Consider the following 20,155-nt stretch of genomic DNA (forward strand, 5'->3'; position numbering starts at 1 on the left):
TGCCTCAGGAGGAGGTTTTTGGAGAGAGATTTTCCTGCTTTGATGAAACTATTGCGTCTCTGTTCGTGCTCCGGGGAAGGAGGGCTAAGTGCAGGAGGACAGTGGGCCCTCTCCTCTCGTGGCTTGGACTGTCGGGGAGTGTTTTTCCCCATCCCTCCTAGTCGAGAGGGACCGGGGACGAAGGACCCCGACATTAAGTGATATAAGTTAAGACTCAGAAAGATAGTAAGTACATGTTTTCTCTTATGTGAAGTTAACACCATAAGAAAATTCATACATATATATATATATACTTTTTATTTATGCACAAAGTGACTAAATTATGACACACACAAGTGTGGATTCTCATGGTAAAACATGTTTTGTCTAAAGTGGTGAGACTTGATGCTTGAAAGAGAGGAAGGGTGAGAAATATATTCATAACAGTCACTGTACATAAGGGAAAATGAAACTAGGTAAAGGATGGGAGAGATGGGGGAAGATGATAAAAGGGGTGACATTGATAAAGACGCACTGCATTTATAAAATGATTATATTCAACCAAAACCTCTTTATACTTAACTATTTAAAAGATAATACAAATAAGGCAGGGCACTGGTGGTTTATACCTATAATACTAGCTACTCAGGAGGCTGAGATCTGAACCAGTCCAGGCACAAAAGTCTGTTTGAGACTCTTATCTGCAATCTAACCACCAGAAAACTGGCGCTATGTCTCAAGTACCCGGGTAGGGTGGCAGCCTTGAGCTGAAGAGCTCAGGGACAGAACCCAGGTCTAGACAGAGTTCATGCCCCACAACAGACCCCGCCCCCAAAAAAATTTTAACAAAAGGAAATTTAATGATAAAAAATAAACTGAAAAAGAAGAAATTTAATGGGATGCTTAGAGAAAGCATAAACAGAGCTCCTATTTTAGATGAAAAGGGAGAAAAAGTCCATCCGAGGAAACTACCATTTTTGTTGACTCTAATATGATGAATATGAAAAACACACTGGTAAGCATAATGTTGAAAAGGGGCTGTAACAAATTATAGGATTGGTGAGTTTTTCCAAGTTGATTTCTGCCTATTGCAAAGAATTTTAAGGAGTTTGAAGAGGAGGTGGAAGAATGGCAGCTGAGTACAGAAGTCATACTATTAGCTTCTGTTTCTCTGAGTTTTTTAGAGATTATAAAGAAATGAGTTTGAAATAAAACTAGAAAAATTCCATTTTAAATTGTTACTTAAAACAATGTCTAGGGGCTGGGAGTTTGGCCTAGTGGTTAAAGTGTTGCCTAGCATGCATGAAGACCCGGGTTCGATTCCTCGGTACCACATACATAGAAAAAAAAAAAAGCCGGAAGTGGTGCTGAGGCTCAAGTAGTAGAGCTGTAGCCTTGAGAGTCCAAGGACAGTGCTCAGGCCCTGAGCTCAAGCCCAGAACTGGCAAAAAAAAAAAAAAAAAAAACAATGTCTAAGCTAGGTGCAGTGTCTCACGCCTGTAATCCTAGCTACTCAGGGGGATGAGATCTAAGGATCCTATCAAAGCCAGCCCAGGCACTAAAGCCCATAACACTTATCTCCAATTAACCACTAGAAAATCAAAAGTGGCATGTTGTGGCTCAAGGGGTAGGGCAGTAGCCTTGAGCTGAAGAGCTCAGGAACAGCACCCAGACCCAGAGTTCAACCTCTACAACTGACCTCTAGCAGAGAATTCTGGAATTAAGAGTTAGCTTCAGTAATTTAAGTTCTTAATTAAGTGATTCACATTATACAACATATAACAAAAAAATTTGAAAAGGAGAAATGCTAGGATTTGAACTCAAGGGCCTCTTGTTTGTAAACATTCTATCACTGAGCCATGTCTTTATAGTTTAACAAACATCTTCTCATTAGTCTTACAACAGTCCCGTAAAACAGTTACTGAACTCTTATAATACAAGTGGAGAAAGTTAAGGTTAATAGAGGGTAACTAGTAGGATCCTAGTCCTCCAATTCTAGTCCAATACCTTTTCTACACTATTACCAGCTGTGATATTCATAGAATACTGCTTGCCCGTTGTGAATTACTTTTGATGAATTTAAATTGTTAGTAGCAAAATATATTTAGCATGTAAAAAAGATTAGAGATAACTTTTAAATTCATCAAGAAGCTATGTTTATTTTAATGTCAGATATAAAGGTTGTAAACCAATTTTTCTTCTGAAAACAAAGCAAAACGGTTTGATGTCTAGGTAGACAAGGATACGCCCACTCCAGTTTGAGCTTCTCAGAAGGCAGTTCTGTTCTGATGTCATCATAGTTGTCAACATCAGAAGGAATGAACATCGTAATTGGCCGACCTCGCATAAACATTTTAATATATTCTCCTTCTGTTGAAACATAAAAGTTAAGTCACATGTATTTTTATATAATTGTACAAAAGCAATTATATATGGTATAATAAGACAAAAACAGCTACTTCAAAGTTTTACCTTCATTATATGTGGTTATTTTTATATGTTACTTGGCATATAGAAAACAAAATGATGCTGAAAGATGTATTCTGAAACTCTGGAAAAAAACTTACTATTTCCTTGAGGATCGCTATTTCCATAATTAAAATATAATTAATCTGTTTAAGTTAATGTATTTCTATAAATGCCAGGAACGTTGAGATAGAAAAATACAAAAGAAAACTTGAGTGATGGACATTTCTCTAACTGTTGAAAGAGAATTTGTTTGAATAGACAAAAACCACACCCACACTATACTTAATAACACATACAAAATAGGACCTCACAAACTAGAAAGCTCTGCACAATGAAGGAAACCATCAGTAGGGTAAAAGCCAATAAGAGGTAAATTGTTATAATTAAGAAATGCCTACAATTCAATAGTAAAAACAACAAAACAAAAACCAGACATATACTGATGACTCATATGCCTCTAATCCTAGTTGCTAATAGCCTACAATCTGAGGATCCCAGTTTGAAGCCATCTAGTCAGGAAAAGTCCTTAAAGACTCTCATCTCTAACCAGCAAAAAGCTGAAAGTGGGCAACCAAGTACCAATGGTCATGCCTGTAATCCTAGCTGCTCAGGAGGCTGACTGAGATGTGAGGATCACATTAGAAGTCAGCCTGGAGAAGAAGTCTATGAGATTCTCATTTCCAACTACCTACCAACATAACCAAAAGTGAAGTTATATATAGCTCAAGTGGTAGAATACTAGCCTTAGCAAAGAAGCTCAGGGATAGATAGCATCCAGGCTCTCCTTGAGTTTAAGCACTAGGACTGACACAAACATGAATGAATAAATGTGTAGAATCAAATCAGTATTTGTCATTCATGTTTTATAATACTTTATAAAATGAGTTTCTCCCCCCCCCCCTTTTTTTTTGCTAGTCCTGGGCTTTAGCTCAGGGCCTGAGCACTGTCCTTGGACTTTCTCAAGGCTAGAGCTCTACCACTCGAACCTCAGCATCCCTTCCGGCTTTTTTCTATGTATGTGGTGCCGAGGAATCAAACCCAGGTCTTCGTGCATGCTAGGCAAGCACTCTACCAAACTCCGGGCTCAAACATGAGATTGTTTTTTATTCATCCAAAATGTAAAACAACCCCCAATTACATTCCACCCATCTCTTCCCCCTTAGAATTCCAATGACCTATGTACAGATAGGTTTAATAGATGCTAGTGATAGTAAAATGGTTACAAAAGAATGTAAAAGGGAAAGAGAGAGACTGAGTACAAAAGTATATCTAAACATCTGGCATTTTGCTTGGCATGATATGAAAGTAGGAGAGAAGCAGGCTAAAATGCAATCATCCATCAAGCAGAGACTGGTACAATTTCAAGATTTCTAATAATGATTTGAAGTACCTAAGAATACATAATCTGGTAGTTTATATACTACTAGCTATGAAAAGAAAAATTACTTGCAAAAAGTCTGCATTGTTTTTCAGTCAGTAAAAACTGTGTTACGGGTGAGAAGTTCAAGTTATTTATATTGTTATTACTCACAATGGACTTGGCCTCAGGGTTTGATCTAAGAACAGGCTAAGACCTCCCACACTAAGGTCTAAATACCACATGATGTGTGTCTTTATTACTTTTGTATCTGAGTAGGCAGGGCTTCCTGATATTTTTAGCAGTCTTTGATAGTAAATAAATAATTATCACCATTAAATACCTTTCTCATACAATTATTCTTTATCTATAGCTCCTTGCCTCCCCCCCCTTTTTTTTGTAAATTTGGTGTTGACTTGCTAAATTTAACTTTCTCTATAGCTTTTTTTTTTTGGGGGGGGGGGTGGGTCATAGGTCTTGAACTTTAGCTCAAGGCTATCCCTGGGCCTGGGCGTTGTCCCTGAGCTCTACAGCTCAAGGCTACAACTCTACTCTTGAGACAAGCCCCACTTCCCGTTTTCTAGAGGTTAACTGGAGGTAAGAGTCTCAGGTCCTTTTCAGCCCGGACTGGCTTTGAACCTTGATCCTCAGATCTCGGCCTCCTGAGTAGCTAGATTAAAGGCATGAGCTACCATGTCCGGCTTTGGTTTTGAATTTTTTGAAGCAGAGTTCTATTAAGCAGGTTTAAGCTGGCCTCAAACTTATGATCCTCTCACCTCTGCCTCTCCAATGCTGGAATGCCAGGCACATAACACATGTGGCAACAGTTTTACAATTGAGGGAAAGAATGCAGGAAAAAAAAAAACATATTGAGTTACCTACTAGTAGACAGAATTGGGATATTAGTAAATGTAATTAATCTCTACATTTTATTACAGCGCAGTGAAAATTTGTGGCACTCAATGGGAATAGAGAATGCAAGCTTTGATTTAGACCTTGGTTTGACTCAGCTTCAACACCAATGCTCAAATAATACATTTTTTTACAGGGGGGGAAGGAGTTCTGGTGCTGGGCTTGAAAATAGGGCCTAGGTGCCCTTGAGGTTTTCTGCTCAAGGTTAGCATTCTACCACTGGAGCCAAAGCTCCAGTTCTGGCTTTCTGGTGGTTAAATGAAGATAAAAATCTCATGAACTTTCCTGGCTAGGCTGGCTTTGAACCACAATCCTCAGAATCCAGCTTCCTAATTAGCTAGAATTACAGGTAGGAGTCACCAATGCTCAGCAAAATAAAGGTTTTCAATTGACGCTGTGCACCAATGCTTTAATTATAAACTAAGTTCTGTCTGATACTGTTGATAAAAGGAACTACAGTAATAAATCCATTTACAGGTAATCTTTCTTCATTCCAAGATATAGTTGACCTACCAAAAGTGAGCCAAGAAAACAGAAACCACTTAAATAAAGCCTTGACAAGCAATGAGACTGAAGCACTAATAGTCTCCTAAGAAAAGCTCAGAGACAGATGAATTCACAGCCAACTTTGACTAGGCCTTCTAAGAAGAGCTAACAACATTCTTCAAACTCTTCCATGAACTAAAAAAAAAAAAGGAATGCTATCAAATTCATTCTATGAAGGAAGTATTACACTCATCTCAAACAAAGATACAACAAAGAGACAGAATTGTAGACTGATGCAAAAATTCTCAATAAAAATCCTTGCAAATAGAATTCAATAGCATGTTAAAATAAATCATGTGGCCAGGAGTTTGGCCTAGTGGTAGAGTGTCTGCCTAGCATGCATGATGCTCTGAGTTCGATTCCTTGGAACCACATACACTGAAAAAAGCTGGAAGTGGTGCTGTGACATAAGTGGTAGAGCGCTGGCCTTGAGGAAAGTCCAACGACAGTGCTCAGGCTCTGAGTTCAAGGCCCAGAACTGGCCAAAATAAATAAATAAAAATAAATCATGTATCACAATAAAGTTGGTTCCATTCCAGAGATGTGAGGAAGGTTCAACACACACAAATATATGATATATCACATAGTAGAACAGACTAAAAATCACATAATCAAATCAGTATCTGTAGAAAATCTCCAAAATTCAACATTTTTTTAGCATAAGAGCTCTGAAGAAGCTAAGAATATATAAAACACACTTAAAGACTACATATGCCAGGAGTAGTGGCTCACACCTGTAATCCTAACTGTTCAGGAAACTAAGATGTGAAGATCTCGGTTCAAAGCCAGCCCGGGCATGAAACTCCTAGCCAGAGCAATTAAGGTGAAAGAAATAAAAATGATTCAAACAGGGAAAGAAGAAATCAAATTATCCCTATTTGCAGACAATATGAATCTGTGTTTATCACATCTTACAGAGCCTAACCATGGTTATAGCAGCACTGTTTACAATAGCCACATGACTGGATCAAGTGAGATGCATACACACACACACACACACACACACACAAAATATTTTACACCATAAAGAAAAATGGAATCATGTTAGTTATAGGAAAATAAATGCAACTGAAGGATATCATATTGAGACAAGACAAGCTCAAAAAATAAGATACACATTTCCAGAAAATATATATATTTATGACATGTACATACATATATAAATCTCCACAACATAATTATTTATATGGATAAACAGATCATAAATCAAACTAAGGGATATTTAGGAGGGGAAGGGAAGGGGAAAAGAGAGTAAATTAGTTTTGTAATACATTAAAAGTACATATGTAACAGCAATAAAGAGCCTCAATGAAAGCGGCTGACCAAAGCAGGGGATAAGGATAGGGAAAGAGAACTAATGTGCGAGGTGAGGGGTACTGGGCTAATAAGGAGGACTAAGGAGGTTCAATACTATCTGCAGCTATGAAAATAGAAAAGTGAAACCTGTTTTGGGAAGAGGAAAGAAAGGGAGAATAGAAGAGAAGTGGGAAAGATTCAAATAGATTGTAAACATGTGTGGCAATGTTACAGTGAAATACCTCCTGTAAAACTGGTATGAACTACTTAAATATGGTATGCTTGTGGGGGGAAAGTAGTTCACAAGCAACGTAGTGAAGATATAGCAAAGTGGGAATGACAATCATTCATTCTTCTATTTACTACAAGAAAAAGCTTTCTTTCAAGTTATTGAAAGACCTTACCAATATTTAAACTAAGGTTAACTATATGTGAGAACACTGAAACCAAAGGTCTCAGAGTCAGGGAATGTATTATCAAATGAGCAATGTTCAATAACTCCTCCCTCAATTTCCCTCATCAAGTGGAATTTGAGCTTTTCTCAACCTATACTCCTAACCTGTTATTGTAGGTCTGTGATTCTTCAATCTTTATGATGTCATTTCACCCTACTGTAGTCACTTTTTTCTCCCTATTCTGCATGCCTAATGAAGCTATTGCTAATGAATCTGCATTTTATAAATTCAATGGCTAACAAATATAAGTATATATTCTATGATCAATGACCTAACTTGCTATTTCTTAATACAGCAAGAAAACACCTGCTTTGGACTTAGAGCTTTCCATTTATGAAATTCTTTCTGTAAATATTCACATATTTCACTAACTTTTTTCAGGTGGCTCAAATACCACTGCATCACAGAAGTAACAGCTCTGTATAAAATAGAAATTCTCTGCTCTTCTTATTCTTCCCCAATGTACCTCCTGCAAAATATATATATATATATATATATATATATTCCCCGCCCCCCCCCGCCAGTCCTGGCCTTCAGCTCAGGGCCTGAGCACTGTCCTTGACTTTCTCAAGGCTACAGCTCTACCACTTGAGCCTCAGCACCACTTCCAGCTTTTTTCTATGTATGTGGTACCGAGGAATTGAGCCCAGGTCTTTGTGCATGCTAGGCAAGCACTCTACCATTAGGCCAAACTCCCGGCCCCAATATTAAGTATGTATTACCTGTTTTGTCTACATATCATCTGCTTCACCTATGTAGTAAGTTCCACTTGGTTCAGACATTATAACTGCTATAGTCCTGAGTGCCTAGGACAGAGCCTGACAAAATAAGCAATAAATATTTGCTAAACACTTATAATTGTATTTGTAACTATATGACATGTATATGAGACCTGTGATAGCTGTTAGAATTAAAGACTATTCATGACTTTCTTTTCCCAATTTTATAAGTTTATATTATTTATTTTTAAAGTTATGTGATTGGCTAAAACATATTATCATGGGATTTTAGATAGGATATATTATATACTAACTTTAAAAGTACTTTTGATGGGTACTTAGTAAAATATCTAATTTCCTTAACTCCTAAAGTATAAAAACTGTTCTTCCATCCTGTACAATTAGTATTTTACTGAACTGAATTGGTAGCAAAGCAAAAATGGTACTTATTTTAAGGCAGTGAAGCAGTACTAAAGGAATATGGAATCTGGTGATTGGTAAGCTCTTTTCTTTCACTAAGTAGATTTCTATTCAATAGGGACCTTGCTCACTCAGGTTCTCAATACTACAAACATTAATTTTGTAGTAATTCTGTGTTATGTAACATAAGCTTTACACTTACTATTGAGATCAGAAATCTACTCAGAGACATTGTCATTTGGCCTAAGTCATAAAGCTACTAAATAGAAGAGCCAAACATGAAGCACAGCAATTATTCACTATTCTTTCTGTCACACAACACTGCCTGTTTCTGAAAATAATTTGATATAAAATAAAAAAATTTTTGTAAATAACCTTAAGGTATGTCAACCACATACTGTCTTACAATGAAAGGAAAAAATTCCTACTTCACTGAAGGATAGGAATGTCAGAGTTCAACCTCATAGTTTCTGTATGAAAATGACTAATCCGAAGAAGACAACAATATTTTCTTCTATCTGTCAGTCATGGGGCTTGAACTCTGGGCCTGGGTGCTGTCCTTGAGCTCTTCAGCTCAAGGCTAGTACACTTGTGCCACAGTGCTACTTCTGGTTTTCTGGTGGTTAACTGGAGATAAGAGTCTCATGGACTTTCATGCCTGGGCTGGCTTTGAACCGTGATTCCCAGATCTCAGCCTTCTGAGTAGCTAGGATTATAGGTGTGAGTCACTGGCACCCGGTGACAATTTTCTTACTAGAACCAAAGAAGGTAAAAATCCACAGAATCATTTTTAATTGGTTAATAGCCCAGGAAACAAAGATAACTATGACATACAGAAATGAGCTGCAAAAAGCATGCACACAGAAGGATAGGCTTCCATTTAAAACAGCATGCTTCAATTAAATTTGCAAGCAATGTAAGAAAAATGCAAAACTGACACATAAAACTTACCTACTTCAAATTAAAAACACTGCAAATTAAAAGCATCTGCCGTGTGCGTGTGCAGTGCCTCATGCCTATAATCCTAGCTACTCAGAAGGCTGAGATCTGAGAATCAAGGTTCAAAGCCAGTCGGGTAAAAAGAACCTGAGACTCTTATCTCCAATTAACCTCTAGAAAATGGGAAAGTGGGGCTTTGCTCAAGGGTAGGGCAGTCACCTTGAGCATAAGAGCTCAGGGACAATGCCCTTGAACCACAAAAAAAAGTAAAATAAAACAAAACAAAAACCACACACAAATTTATACAAAGTTTGCTCTCTGGTCAGAACAAGCCAACAACAGCAAGTAGCCAGGAATTGCAATTAATATAAAAGAAAATTGTAAGAGGAAATGCTTTTGCTAGACTCATATTTTCAGTCTTAGCATCAAGAAATGAGTGATTATTTGCAATGAAGTTGGCAAGACAAAGAAATTGCATTAAAATTTATCAATCTTTTAAATGGCTTTTCTCTTTTTTCCCAAAAAAGGGAGAAAATGTATTCTATACTTCTTTGTATTACTCTTTTTAATGTTCATATTATGTTATTAGCTCTCACAGAAATAAGATGGATGTTTTTAAGTAGTTCAAATTACCATACTTCTTCTGATAAGAGGAAAATCATAGAGTACAAATAATGAAAAGCCAAATAAGAGATCCAAGAAGAAATTAATTCAGAAGGCGACCAACTGCGTAGCTTATTCTTACCTTGGCTGTTTTTTTCACGGGTGGACATTTTTGCTGGTTGAGACAAAAATGAAATATCTTACCAAAACAAAACAAAAACCAAAAACCAACTAAGCATTTTTCTCAAATGACTACAGTATGCATGTGGCTTTCCTTACTGTGAGCTAATAAATGAAGGTTGATATTTTTATCAATGACCAAAAACTTAAACTGAGCAAAAAGTAATTTTAAAAAGGATTTAATTTACCTTGATTGATGATGACATCTTTATGCCTAAAAAAGGAATTCAAAGAACACATTTATTTTATGTATTACAAAATCTGATGCTTAGGGCATATTCTAGTAAAATTCAGCCATCAATGTTTTTCAGTTTCTCATTGGTTTCAACTACTTATGAAACCATCAGAGTCAAGTGCTAGTGGTTCACACCTACAATCGTTAGCTACTTAGGAGGCTGAGATCTGAGGACCATGATTCAAACAAAGCCAGCCCAGTTAAGGAAATCTGTGAGACTGTTGGCTTCAATTAATCAGAAAAAAAAAAGAAAAAGAGGAGGAGGAGGGGGAGGAGGGGGAGGAGGGGGAGGAGGGGGAGGAGGAAGAAGAGGAAGAGGAGGAGGAGGAGGAGGAGGAAGAGGAAGAAAAGAAAAAGAAGCAGAGATGTAGTTCAAGTGGAAGAGTGCTGGCCTTAAAAGAAAAAACTCAAGAGACAGTGCTCAGACCCCGAGTTCAAGCCCCAGAACCCATACCAGTAAAAAAACAACAAAACTCCACAGATACCATATTGAGACGGGGAAAAAAAAAATGGCATATAATAAAACATGAATTAAAAAAAAATCAAACCAGATACATAATTATGAGAGAATGACAGTTACAGATTAGTATGTAACTGAGAAAGAGTGATACTTACTTGTCTGTATTTTTTATAACTTTTGATATTAACTTTGATGTTGTAACTGTTCTCAGTAATTTATTACGGGTGTCATCTGAATTTTCCCATGAGTTATGTGACTTCTCAGTTGTCAGTGGTCGTTTTATGCTAAAAGAAACAAATTAATTTCTTAGAGAAAAATCTTGAGTAGCAATACATATAACTGACAGTTCAAGCAGAACATAAAAACAGTGATTAACACTTCCTTAAAGTTAATCCAGGAAAGAGAAAGGAGGATTAGTTGAAAGAATGTGCCTGGATGAGTGAAGGAGTTGAACAAGGCAACTATTAGTCTGTTTTATAATTTCTGTATTATTCAGAAGACTCGCCCCCCCCAAAATATTATGTTTTTCATCTCTTCTGCTGTTAATAGAAAAAAACTGCTTAAATGTCAGCAGTTGTACTTTTTAGTCATTGACTACAATGTACCTTACATTTTTAGTAAAATGTCTCATCTGATTTATATATGGCACAAACAATTTCTAAATAAACTGTAAACAAGTAAAACTCTTGCTTATAGTTTTAGAGATAACTTTTCCCAGAATCAAAAACAAAGATTCAACACATACAAAAAAATGTGAGGTTCTCAATGCCAATTTCCTATAATGTTAACTGAAAATTTTTTATTAGTAACTTTTTGGCTGCATTGCTAACTATCCTAAAACTCATCCAGACTTCTTGCAGCACAGTATATTGAAAGAGTGATTTTATAGAAGGGCAAGCACATTTCCAGGAGATCTCAAGAAGCTGGAAAAAAAATGATGGGACAAAGATATCAAGTCAAAGCAGAACCTTAAAGAAACTGATTAGAAAAGCCACCTTTAACAACAAACCATTTGAAGTTGTGTAACATTAGTAAAATATATCGAAAAACAACTCCATAGGAGATCAGACAGAAGAATTACAAACCATTAAGAAAGCATAAGAGTCTGCATGAGAAACAGAGACAAAGCATTTTGTAAAATGGTACACATGCCTAAATCAAGTAAAAGATACCCTGGTCTTTCTAAACTTCTACTGTAGATTTTAAGGCAAAATATCAAACTGGACAAATAAAATGTTAAAAATTTTTAGGAATGATTGTCATATCAACTTTACTAAAATCCTAACCAGTCCTGGGGATAGTTTGTTGCCTAGTATACCTAAACAGGTGCATGATGATAAGGCTGAATAAGAATTTCTACAATAGGAAATTCAATTATTTTGATTTTGATGCTTGATTACTAATAAAAGTGAACACCCAGCATGCAATTTTAGACACCCAATTTAGTTTTACATACTCTTAAAAATGATTTTCCCTTCTCCTCTCTCAGAATTTTAAAGTATTAATTGGATGCAGTGAAAAGCCCTCAAGCAAGTCTTTAGCATAGAAAAGACCAAGTGAACCAAATTCATATCTCTACTCAAGCAAGAACTTATCCTCCCAAGACCCGAAATTGAAACTGAGATGCAGCCACAATGAAGAACCATTTGTTGAGAGGGTCCTTGCAAGCTGAAGGTTGTAATGATGCCAAAATGGCGTGAGGATAATTATATATTGCCATTTTCTATCCATGGGTATAATTTACACACCGCTCTGTAAAAATTAAAAAGTAAAAAGCATTACATAGTTTTAAATAATACTGTTTGAGTTTTAGAGTATTTTTCTTTCACCAGATTTTACAATAACTTAGTTTCTTTTCTAGTTTTACTGAGAAAGTTTGGCCTTAAATTGTTATTCCCCAATGTGCTAAAAATACACATTATGGCAATGGGGGAAAAAAGTCACTATGCTTTGCTCTTGGAATCCATGGATAGTCAACTTTTTTCCACATCACAGAATTTAGGTATCTTTACAACCATTCCCTAGCTCTGTACTTGGGGACAGTTAAAACCTTTTGGTGGGAGTAGAATTCTTGCTTTCTGGAGTTTGTCTGTGTATTTGGAGAGGCTGTGAAGAGGGCTGGGGAGAAGGTGATGCTCGAATTTGTGGATTTTGATCATTAGAATGAGATTCCTCTTTTTTTTCTCTCTGTCCTTGTGGTTTTTCTTTCTTTTTTTCTGTACCACTGTAAAATAAAGTATAACATGGAACAATACACATTTAAACAAATTTTGAAAAACAAAATAGGACTACTATGTAATTCAAAATCCTAAGCCATCTATACAGGTAACACAATTCATACTGCTTTATTCAATTTAAAAAATTCTTTAAAACTATGAAAGCTTTAAAAATCTTCAGTGAAGAATTTATAAGAATACCAAAGTAGACTGTGGCTATCGCTCAAGTTCTAAAGCATTTGCTGAGTAAGAGGCTCCACTATCAAAAACAAACAAACAAAAACAAAAAAAAAACCTAAGGTAATACATCCTGTGAAGTTGGCTCTTTTGGACAAAAAATTATCTCTAATGAATGTTTTCATTTTGATCGATTATTGAGTGGGAGGACATTGCCTAACATGAAGAAAGTTCTCTTAACTGACTCAAACTTACCCAGATAAAGGATTATTGACACAATACTCATAAAAACAAACTGATGTTAAAGGTTCACTAAATGCTCGTGTTTAACAGTGTAGTCTGTAATTCCTCTGTATACTTCTGCTACTGTTGCAGTGATTTTTCTCTTTTGGTGCAGGGCTGGAGATCTATCCAGAGTCTTGCTATATCCCTACTATTACTGTGCTGTATCCTTAACTCCCAGTAACAGTTTTATTTCTTTGATGTTTTTCGGGGCATCTTGCTACATATTTAAGTCTGCTTGGAACTTGCTATGCAGAATAGGCTAGCCTCAAACTTGTAATCCTCTTGTCTCAGTCTCTTGAGTGTGCACCTCAATCCTCAGCTTAACAGTGATTAAAATTTTTTGCATTTTTAAAAGTGGTACTAGGGTTTAAATACAAAGTTAAGCTTGCTAGGCAGGTATGCATTTTTAAGCCACACTTTCAGCCCTAGACTTTAAAATCTTAACAAGAGTTACGCTTACCCCCAAACCTGACGTAAACAAAGGCAACTTGACAAAATATGCATAGAAAAATCCTAGAAGTTCTACAAAAATTACTTTAGAAAAACTAAATGTTACTTTAAAAAAATTAGTTAAATTGGGATGCGACAATGTTTTAAAAGTCTCACTGTTTTCTTTCATAACAACAATGACAATACAATATTTAACACTGATTTTGTACTTGGACTCTTAGTTTTTGTTTTTGCTAGTCCTGGGGTTTCAACTTTGGGCCTAGATGCTCTTCCTGGGGTACTTTTGCTCAAGGCTAGCACTCTACAACTTTAGCCACAGCATCCCTTGTGGGGTTTTTCTGTGGTCAATTAGAGATAAGAGTCTCACAGACGTTCCTGCCAGAGCTGGATTCCGAACTATGATCCTTAGGTCTCAGCCTCTGAGTAGCTAGGATTACAGGTGTTAACCACCAGCATCTGTCTATACTTTCATTTTTAATAAATCACCTTCCACTCCCAATCATACCAGGTAGTATTTACTGAATCAACACGTCCACAATTATTACAAAGCAGAAGATATCAAGATTAGCATTCCAATGTTGAAAAGGAAAAAACTTACCAACACTCTATAGCTTTTAATCAATGGACATTTTTTAATTTTACTGTAGGGGGCTTAGTCTATATGAAAGTACATTACAAGAACATTTTTAATAACTATACAGACAACCTGCAATTTAACTACTACATGATAACAATTATAAAAATGTAACATGGGGGCTGGGAGCATTACCTAATGGTAGAGTGCTTGACTACCAGGCACAAAGCCTTGGGATAGACACCTACACACCACATTCACACAAAAAAAGCTGGAAATGGTGCTGTAGCTCAAGTAGCAGAATGCTAGCAAAAAAAGTAACATCATTTTGACAGTGACATTTCTTCTCATTCATTTGCTTTAGTTATAGACATGGGGATTTTACTGTTTTGTTTCCATGTTTATTACACTTTATGTGATTCAGTTCTTTACCTGATTTCACACTGGACACTAAGTTTTAATATGTCCTAAAAAATAAAAATTTACCTCAAATATGTCATGTTAACCTTGAGTTTAAAAAGTGAGTTAGAATTTAGTTCCTTCTTACTGGTCTTCAAAATATCCTTAACACTAGTTTTAGGTGAGAGCAGTACAACCCAAATGAAATTTTTCTTTCTGTGTCAACTAAAAACAAAATTCAGCATTCTTGTATCATAAAGAAACCCATCTGGTCTTAAATAACTAAATCATTATTATGCATAATATTGATTGCTATATGAAAATAACACTGCAGCTCTTCAAGAAAACTGAGTGAGTCCAAACTGCTACTAGAAAATGGAAATTCAATAAAATTATATTAAAAATGTTTACTATGAATCATATCAGATAATTTCTCCTGAAAGTAGAATATAGGTAATAAATTTTACATTATCTGAAAGGGAAACTATAGATTCTGTGATATTGACTTCAAAGATTAAATTCAATAACATTATTTTTAAAAGGAGCAAAGATCTTGTTATTTTTCCACCATTCCATAAAGCCTGTTTGGGTGAACATGTATACTTCACTTCCACACTAAAAGTTTCAGCATTAATTTATTGAGCTAAGTGCTTTCTATCAGTATACTGTGACTTTACTTAGAATTTCCCTCATATACTCTGAAGAAAAAAAGTTGTAAGATAATGTAATTGATTTCCTATGGTTTCTCCAACTCTGAACAGAATAATCTATTAGGAATTTGAAAAAGGGGAAAATTCTGCAAGCAACTTTACTGTAATAGATTAACGAATGAAAACTACATTTAGAATCCAAATCTACAGCCCAATGAAACTTACCTCCCTCTTTTTCTTGCTTCTCTTTCTCATACAGCAGATTTGCCTTAGGGCCTAGTACTTGCCACTTAAGTTATAGTCACAGTCCTTTTCCTTTTAGTTTTTCAGATAGGGCGATGCCAATTTTGTCTAATCTCGCCTCAGACATCACCTAACCTACCTGCATAGCCTGGCATTGCTGAAACTTTTATATTATAGCAATTCTACCATCCTTCTGCTCACTGCCTACTAATAGGCAGGCAAACATAAAAAACAATACTGAAATATTTATAAAGAAAGAATAACATGTAACTTCTCATTAATGCATATATATATATATACACCAATGATTTTTCCCTTTAAAATGTATTAAGTAATCACTTTCTTTAAAAATTCAGTATAATTTCCCTAATATAGTCATTTTATAAATAAATTCTTGCTAAAAAGAAATCAAGAATGAAATTATTTTCTTCTGGGAGGAATACGGGAGAGCTGAAATAGGGTCTGGTTATATACCTGGCTGGCCTCAAACTCATGATCCTCCTTTCTCAGTCTCTTGAGAATTGGAATTACAGGCATCACCACATGGCTAGCTATGTTTTCCCTTTAGTAAGAAACAAAGTTCCCTTACTAAAACTCAACAGGTAAGTTGAATATAAACTGAATGGGTATTGGCAGATGTTTCATTCACAAAGAATTCAAAGGATATGCTCACTAGAATCCTATAAAACTCTATTTAATGTTCTTTTCCCAAAGTAGTCTGATTCAACAGGTACCAATGGCTCATGCTTGCAATTCTAGCTACTCAAGAAGCTGAGATCTAAGGATTGAAGCCAGCCCAGGCAAAATTTCTACAATACTCTGATCTTCTATTAGGTACTACCAAAAAAAAAGTAGAAGTAGAGTGGTGGCTCAAGTGGTAGGGTGTTAGCCTTGAGGGAAAAAAAAGGAAAAAATAAGTACCGACAGCACCCAGGCACTAAGCTCAAGTCCCAGGACTGGATACACACACACATATGCACACACACATACACATGTGCACTCAGGTACACACAACTAATTCCTTAGACTTATAATTTTGCAATGTCAGTTTTCCTTTTTCACCAAATAGGTACCTTTTAGCAGCAGATGAAAGAGTTTCTTTTCTTGCAATTGAGACAGAGCTGGTATGGCTTTGTTTTCTGCTTACACTACTTCCATTTGTTATACAGGACATAGAAATAGCTTCTCGAAGGCTTGGCTGACCTAATGTAGTTAAGAAAAAAATTGCATTAAACTTCAAAATATTTCTCAAAGATTGAAATTTTATTTATAACCTAACTTATGGAAATATAACCCTTTGCACCCAACTTAATAACAACAAAAATAACTTTAAAAGATAGAAATTGGCTGTGAATGTGCACGAAAACCTGAGTTCTCTGTGGCGCTGTAGTTCAAGTTGTAGAGTGCTAGCCTTGAGCAAAAGAAGCTTAGGGACAGTACCTAGGCCCTGAGTCAAGCCCCAGAACAGGACAAAAACAAACAAACAAACAAAAACAAAGATAGAAATTTTAACAATGAAACTCCTAAATGTTTAGAATGAGTGAGGCAAAGTGTCCTCTTGCTTTGCCAGCTAAAATATTGCTTTGTCAACAATTACTCCTATCAAGGCCCTGAGTTCAAACCCCAGAACTTCACCCTTCCTTCCCCCACATAAACCAGACCAATTAGCAAGAGTCTTACTGAGTTTCTAAGATGCAGCTAGACTCATTCACTTAATTAGTGTGTTTTCCAGACATAGCAGCTTTAAAATACATGTTTCTAAGTTGGTATCTCAAGGAAACCAAAATTTCTTATGCTGTCAATCTTGAGAAATAGTTTGAGTTTTGCTGAAAACAGTGTTTTAAATTCTAAAAATTAAATCTTAAAAGGCTAGTCTAAATAAATAAGCCAGGCACTGGTGGCTCAAGCCAGTAATCCTGCCTACTCAGGAGGCTGAGATCTGAGGATTGCAGTTCAAAGCCAGCTCAGGCACAAAAGACCTTGAGACTCTTATTTCCAATTAACTACCAGAAAACTGGAAGTTGCACTGTAGCTGTCGCTCAAGTGGTAGAGAGGTAGCCTTGAACTGAAGAGCTCAGGGACAGTGCCCAGGCCCAGAGTTCAAGCCCCACAATTCCTCCCCTACCCCCGCCCTGCAAAAAAGCAACTTCTTAATTTTAAGCAATAGGAGGAGTAGAATTATGTGGTAAGTAGGCTGCTATGAACAAGAAGAGTTAAGTCACGAAACAAAAAGCAGCATCCTAAGAGTACAGTTGAATTTCTGGACTCCATTTTTCACATGAATTCAAGCAAAATTTACCTTTATATGATTCAACCAACCTCATGTTTGCTTTAGCATCCTAGAGTGTAACATTACCAGTGTAACATTGCATTAAGCCATTGGGGTCCACTTTTGTCATAAGTACCTAAGGTACATTCTAAACAATCTTATCCTTTACTTCAGATTGAATGATTCAAGAGTTAAAGGGGGGAGAAAACTACCATATTTATTTTTTGAACCACCTCAGGAAAATGCTTATATACATGAAATATAATAATATCCAAATCAGTGGGCCGGGAGTTTGACCTAGTGGTAGAGTGCTTGCCTAGCATGCACGAAGACCAGGGTTCGATTCCTCAGTACCACATACAAAGAAAAAAGCCAGAAATGGTGCTGTAGCTCAAGTGGTAGAGTTCCAGCTTTGAGAAAGCCCAGGGACAGTGCTTAGGCCCTCAGCTCAAGGCCCAGGACTGGCAAAAATAAATAAATAAATAAATAAATAGTAATAATAATAATGATATCCAAATTATTTACACTGATCAACATGTATAGTTGTAAATGGGTAGCACTTGTGTCAAGAGCTCTGAAAAAAATTACTATAGCAAAATACTTATAAAAATATTTTAAAAGTTGGACAGCACTAATTCATGATCATAACCACAGCCAGTCAGGAAGCTGGCATCCAGAGATAGATTATGGTCTGAGGCTAGCCCAAGCAGAAAAAGCTACTAGACTCTAACTTCAAAATAATCAATAGAAAGTAGTGCTGGAGGCATAGCCCAAATGACAACCAAGTCAGCACAATAAGCAACAGAAAAAAAAAAAAAAAAAAGAATGAAGGAAAAGAAAAGAAAAGGAGAAGGGAAAGGAGGGAGGAGAGGGGAGGGGCTGGTTACCAGTGACTAATATCTATAATCCAAGCTACTCAACTGGCTGAGATCTGAGGAATCAAATTTGAAGCTAGGTATGGCTTAAGTGGTAAAGCACCAGCTTTGAGTGAAAAAGCTGACTAAGAATAAGTCTCTGTGCTCCACTGAAAAGTTCAGGATACCTATTTCTCAACAAATAAAAAGTTGAGTGAGATGACATGGGCCTATAACTCAAGCCAGATCCTAGAACACATGTAGTGATGAGAGGGATAGAAAAAGAAAGGTCTACAAGAAAAGTTGTGGCTCTAAAATGCTGAAGGCCAAAGGCTCATATATATTATCTTAACTATTTAAGAGGCTGAGATCAAGAGGATCATAGTTAGAGGTCAATCTAAAATCTGCTACTCTCATCTTCAAAATAAGAGAACTGGCTTAGTGGAAGAGTGCTTGCCTATCATGCATTAAGACCCGGGTCTAATTCCTCGGTACCACATACACAGAAATGATGCTGAGGCTCAAGTGGTAGAACTCTAGCCTTGAGAAAGTCCAAGGACAGTGCTCAGTCCCTGAGCTCAAGCCCAGGACTGGCAAAAAAAAAAAAAAAGGAAGGAAGGAAGGAAGGAAGGGAGGGAGGGAGGGAGGGAGGGAGGGAGGCAGGGAGGGAGGAAGGCAGGAAGGAAGGAAAGAGAGAAAGGAAAAAGCCAGAAGTGATGTTGTGGCTCAAGTGGTAGAGCTCTAGCCTTGAGAAAGCCCAAGGAAAGTGCTCAGGCCCCGAGCTCAAGCCTGGGGGACTGGCAAAAAGAGAGAGAGAAAGAGAGAAAGAGAGAGAGAAACTAATTTTATATTCCCAACTTCAGTTTTGAAAGAAAATAGTGCAAAAATCAAAATTCTTCCTATGTTACAAATCATATAAAAGTACCTTTATTTGTGAGTAATTTTTTCACTGAGGCCACATTGTCTTCAGTCATTGCAAGACGCCTCAAAACATTAGCCAAAGCTGCCTTTAGTACAGTGATTTCATCTTCTTGCTGCTGAACTCGTAACTCAAGAGCTGAGAGGCGATCTTGGACATCAGAAGTACTTGCAGCAGAAATACTATCATCTGAAAAAAAACAAACAAACCATCAAATATGTTAAAATGCTTGAAAAGAATGCCCTTCTGCTAACAGAAACTATACCATGTCTTTTAAATGATAAATTAAAACTATAATAGTAACTGCCTATTTAGATGTTTAATTACTATAATGATTTTCACAGCTATTTTAACTAATTTAAAATGATAAAGATTTCTTTTCTTTCCTTTATTTTTTTCTTTAATGGTACTGGAGATTGAACCCAGGGCCTTGTGCATGCTAAAGGCAAATGTTTTTCCTCTTGAGTCATGTCCCCAGGCATAAAATAGCAACTTTTTAATACATCAGATAATTAAGATGAAAAATTTCCCCACAAACAACTTTTCTTT

General features: G+C 36.4%; 1 protein-coding gene across 3 annotated transcripts in view; it reads right to left on the bottom strand.

Annotated features, from left to right (window-relative positions):
- The window catches only part of Eml4 (EMAP like 4), a 100,668-nt gene that overhangs the window by 41,103 nt on the left and 39,410 nt on the right, over positions 1-20,155 (bottom strand). Inside the window, exons 2-8 of one of the 3 annotated variants that reach the window (XM_090337060.1) lie at positions 19,613-19,795; positions 16,638-16,767; positions 12,621-12,794; positions 10,726-10,854; positions 10,064-10,089; positions 9,838-9,870; positions 2,226-2,349 (exon numbers count right to left, since the gene is read on the bottom strand). In XM_090337060.1, the coding sequence (XP_090193186.1) occupies positions 2,226-2,349; positions 9,838-9,870; positions 10,064-10,089; positions 10,726-10,854; positions 12,621-12,794; positions 16,638-16,767; positions 19,613-19,795 (799 nt within the window). The remainder of the gene's footprint in view (positions 1-2,225; positions 2,350-9,837; positions 9,871-10,063; positions 10,090-10,725; positions 10,855-12,620; positions 12,795-16,637; positions 16,768-19,612; positions 19,796-20,155) is intronic. The other 2 variants (XM_090337062.1, XM_090337061.1) reach the window with 2 other exon arrangements.

This window comes from Megascapheus bottae, chromosome 7 (genome assembly GCF_031878675.1).
Source record: "Megascapheus bottae isolate mThoBot1 chromosome 7, mThoBot2.hap1, whole genome shotgun sequence".
NCBI classification, from domain to species: Eukaryota; Metazoa; Chordata; class Mammalia; order Rodentia; family Geomyidae; genus Megascapheus; species Megascapheus bottae.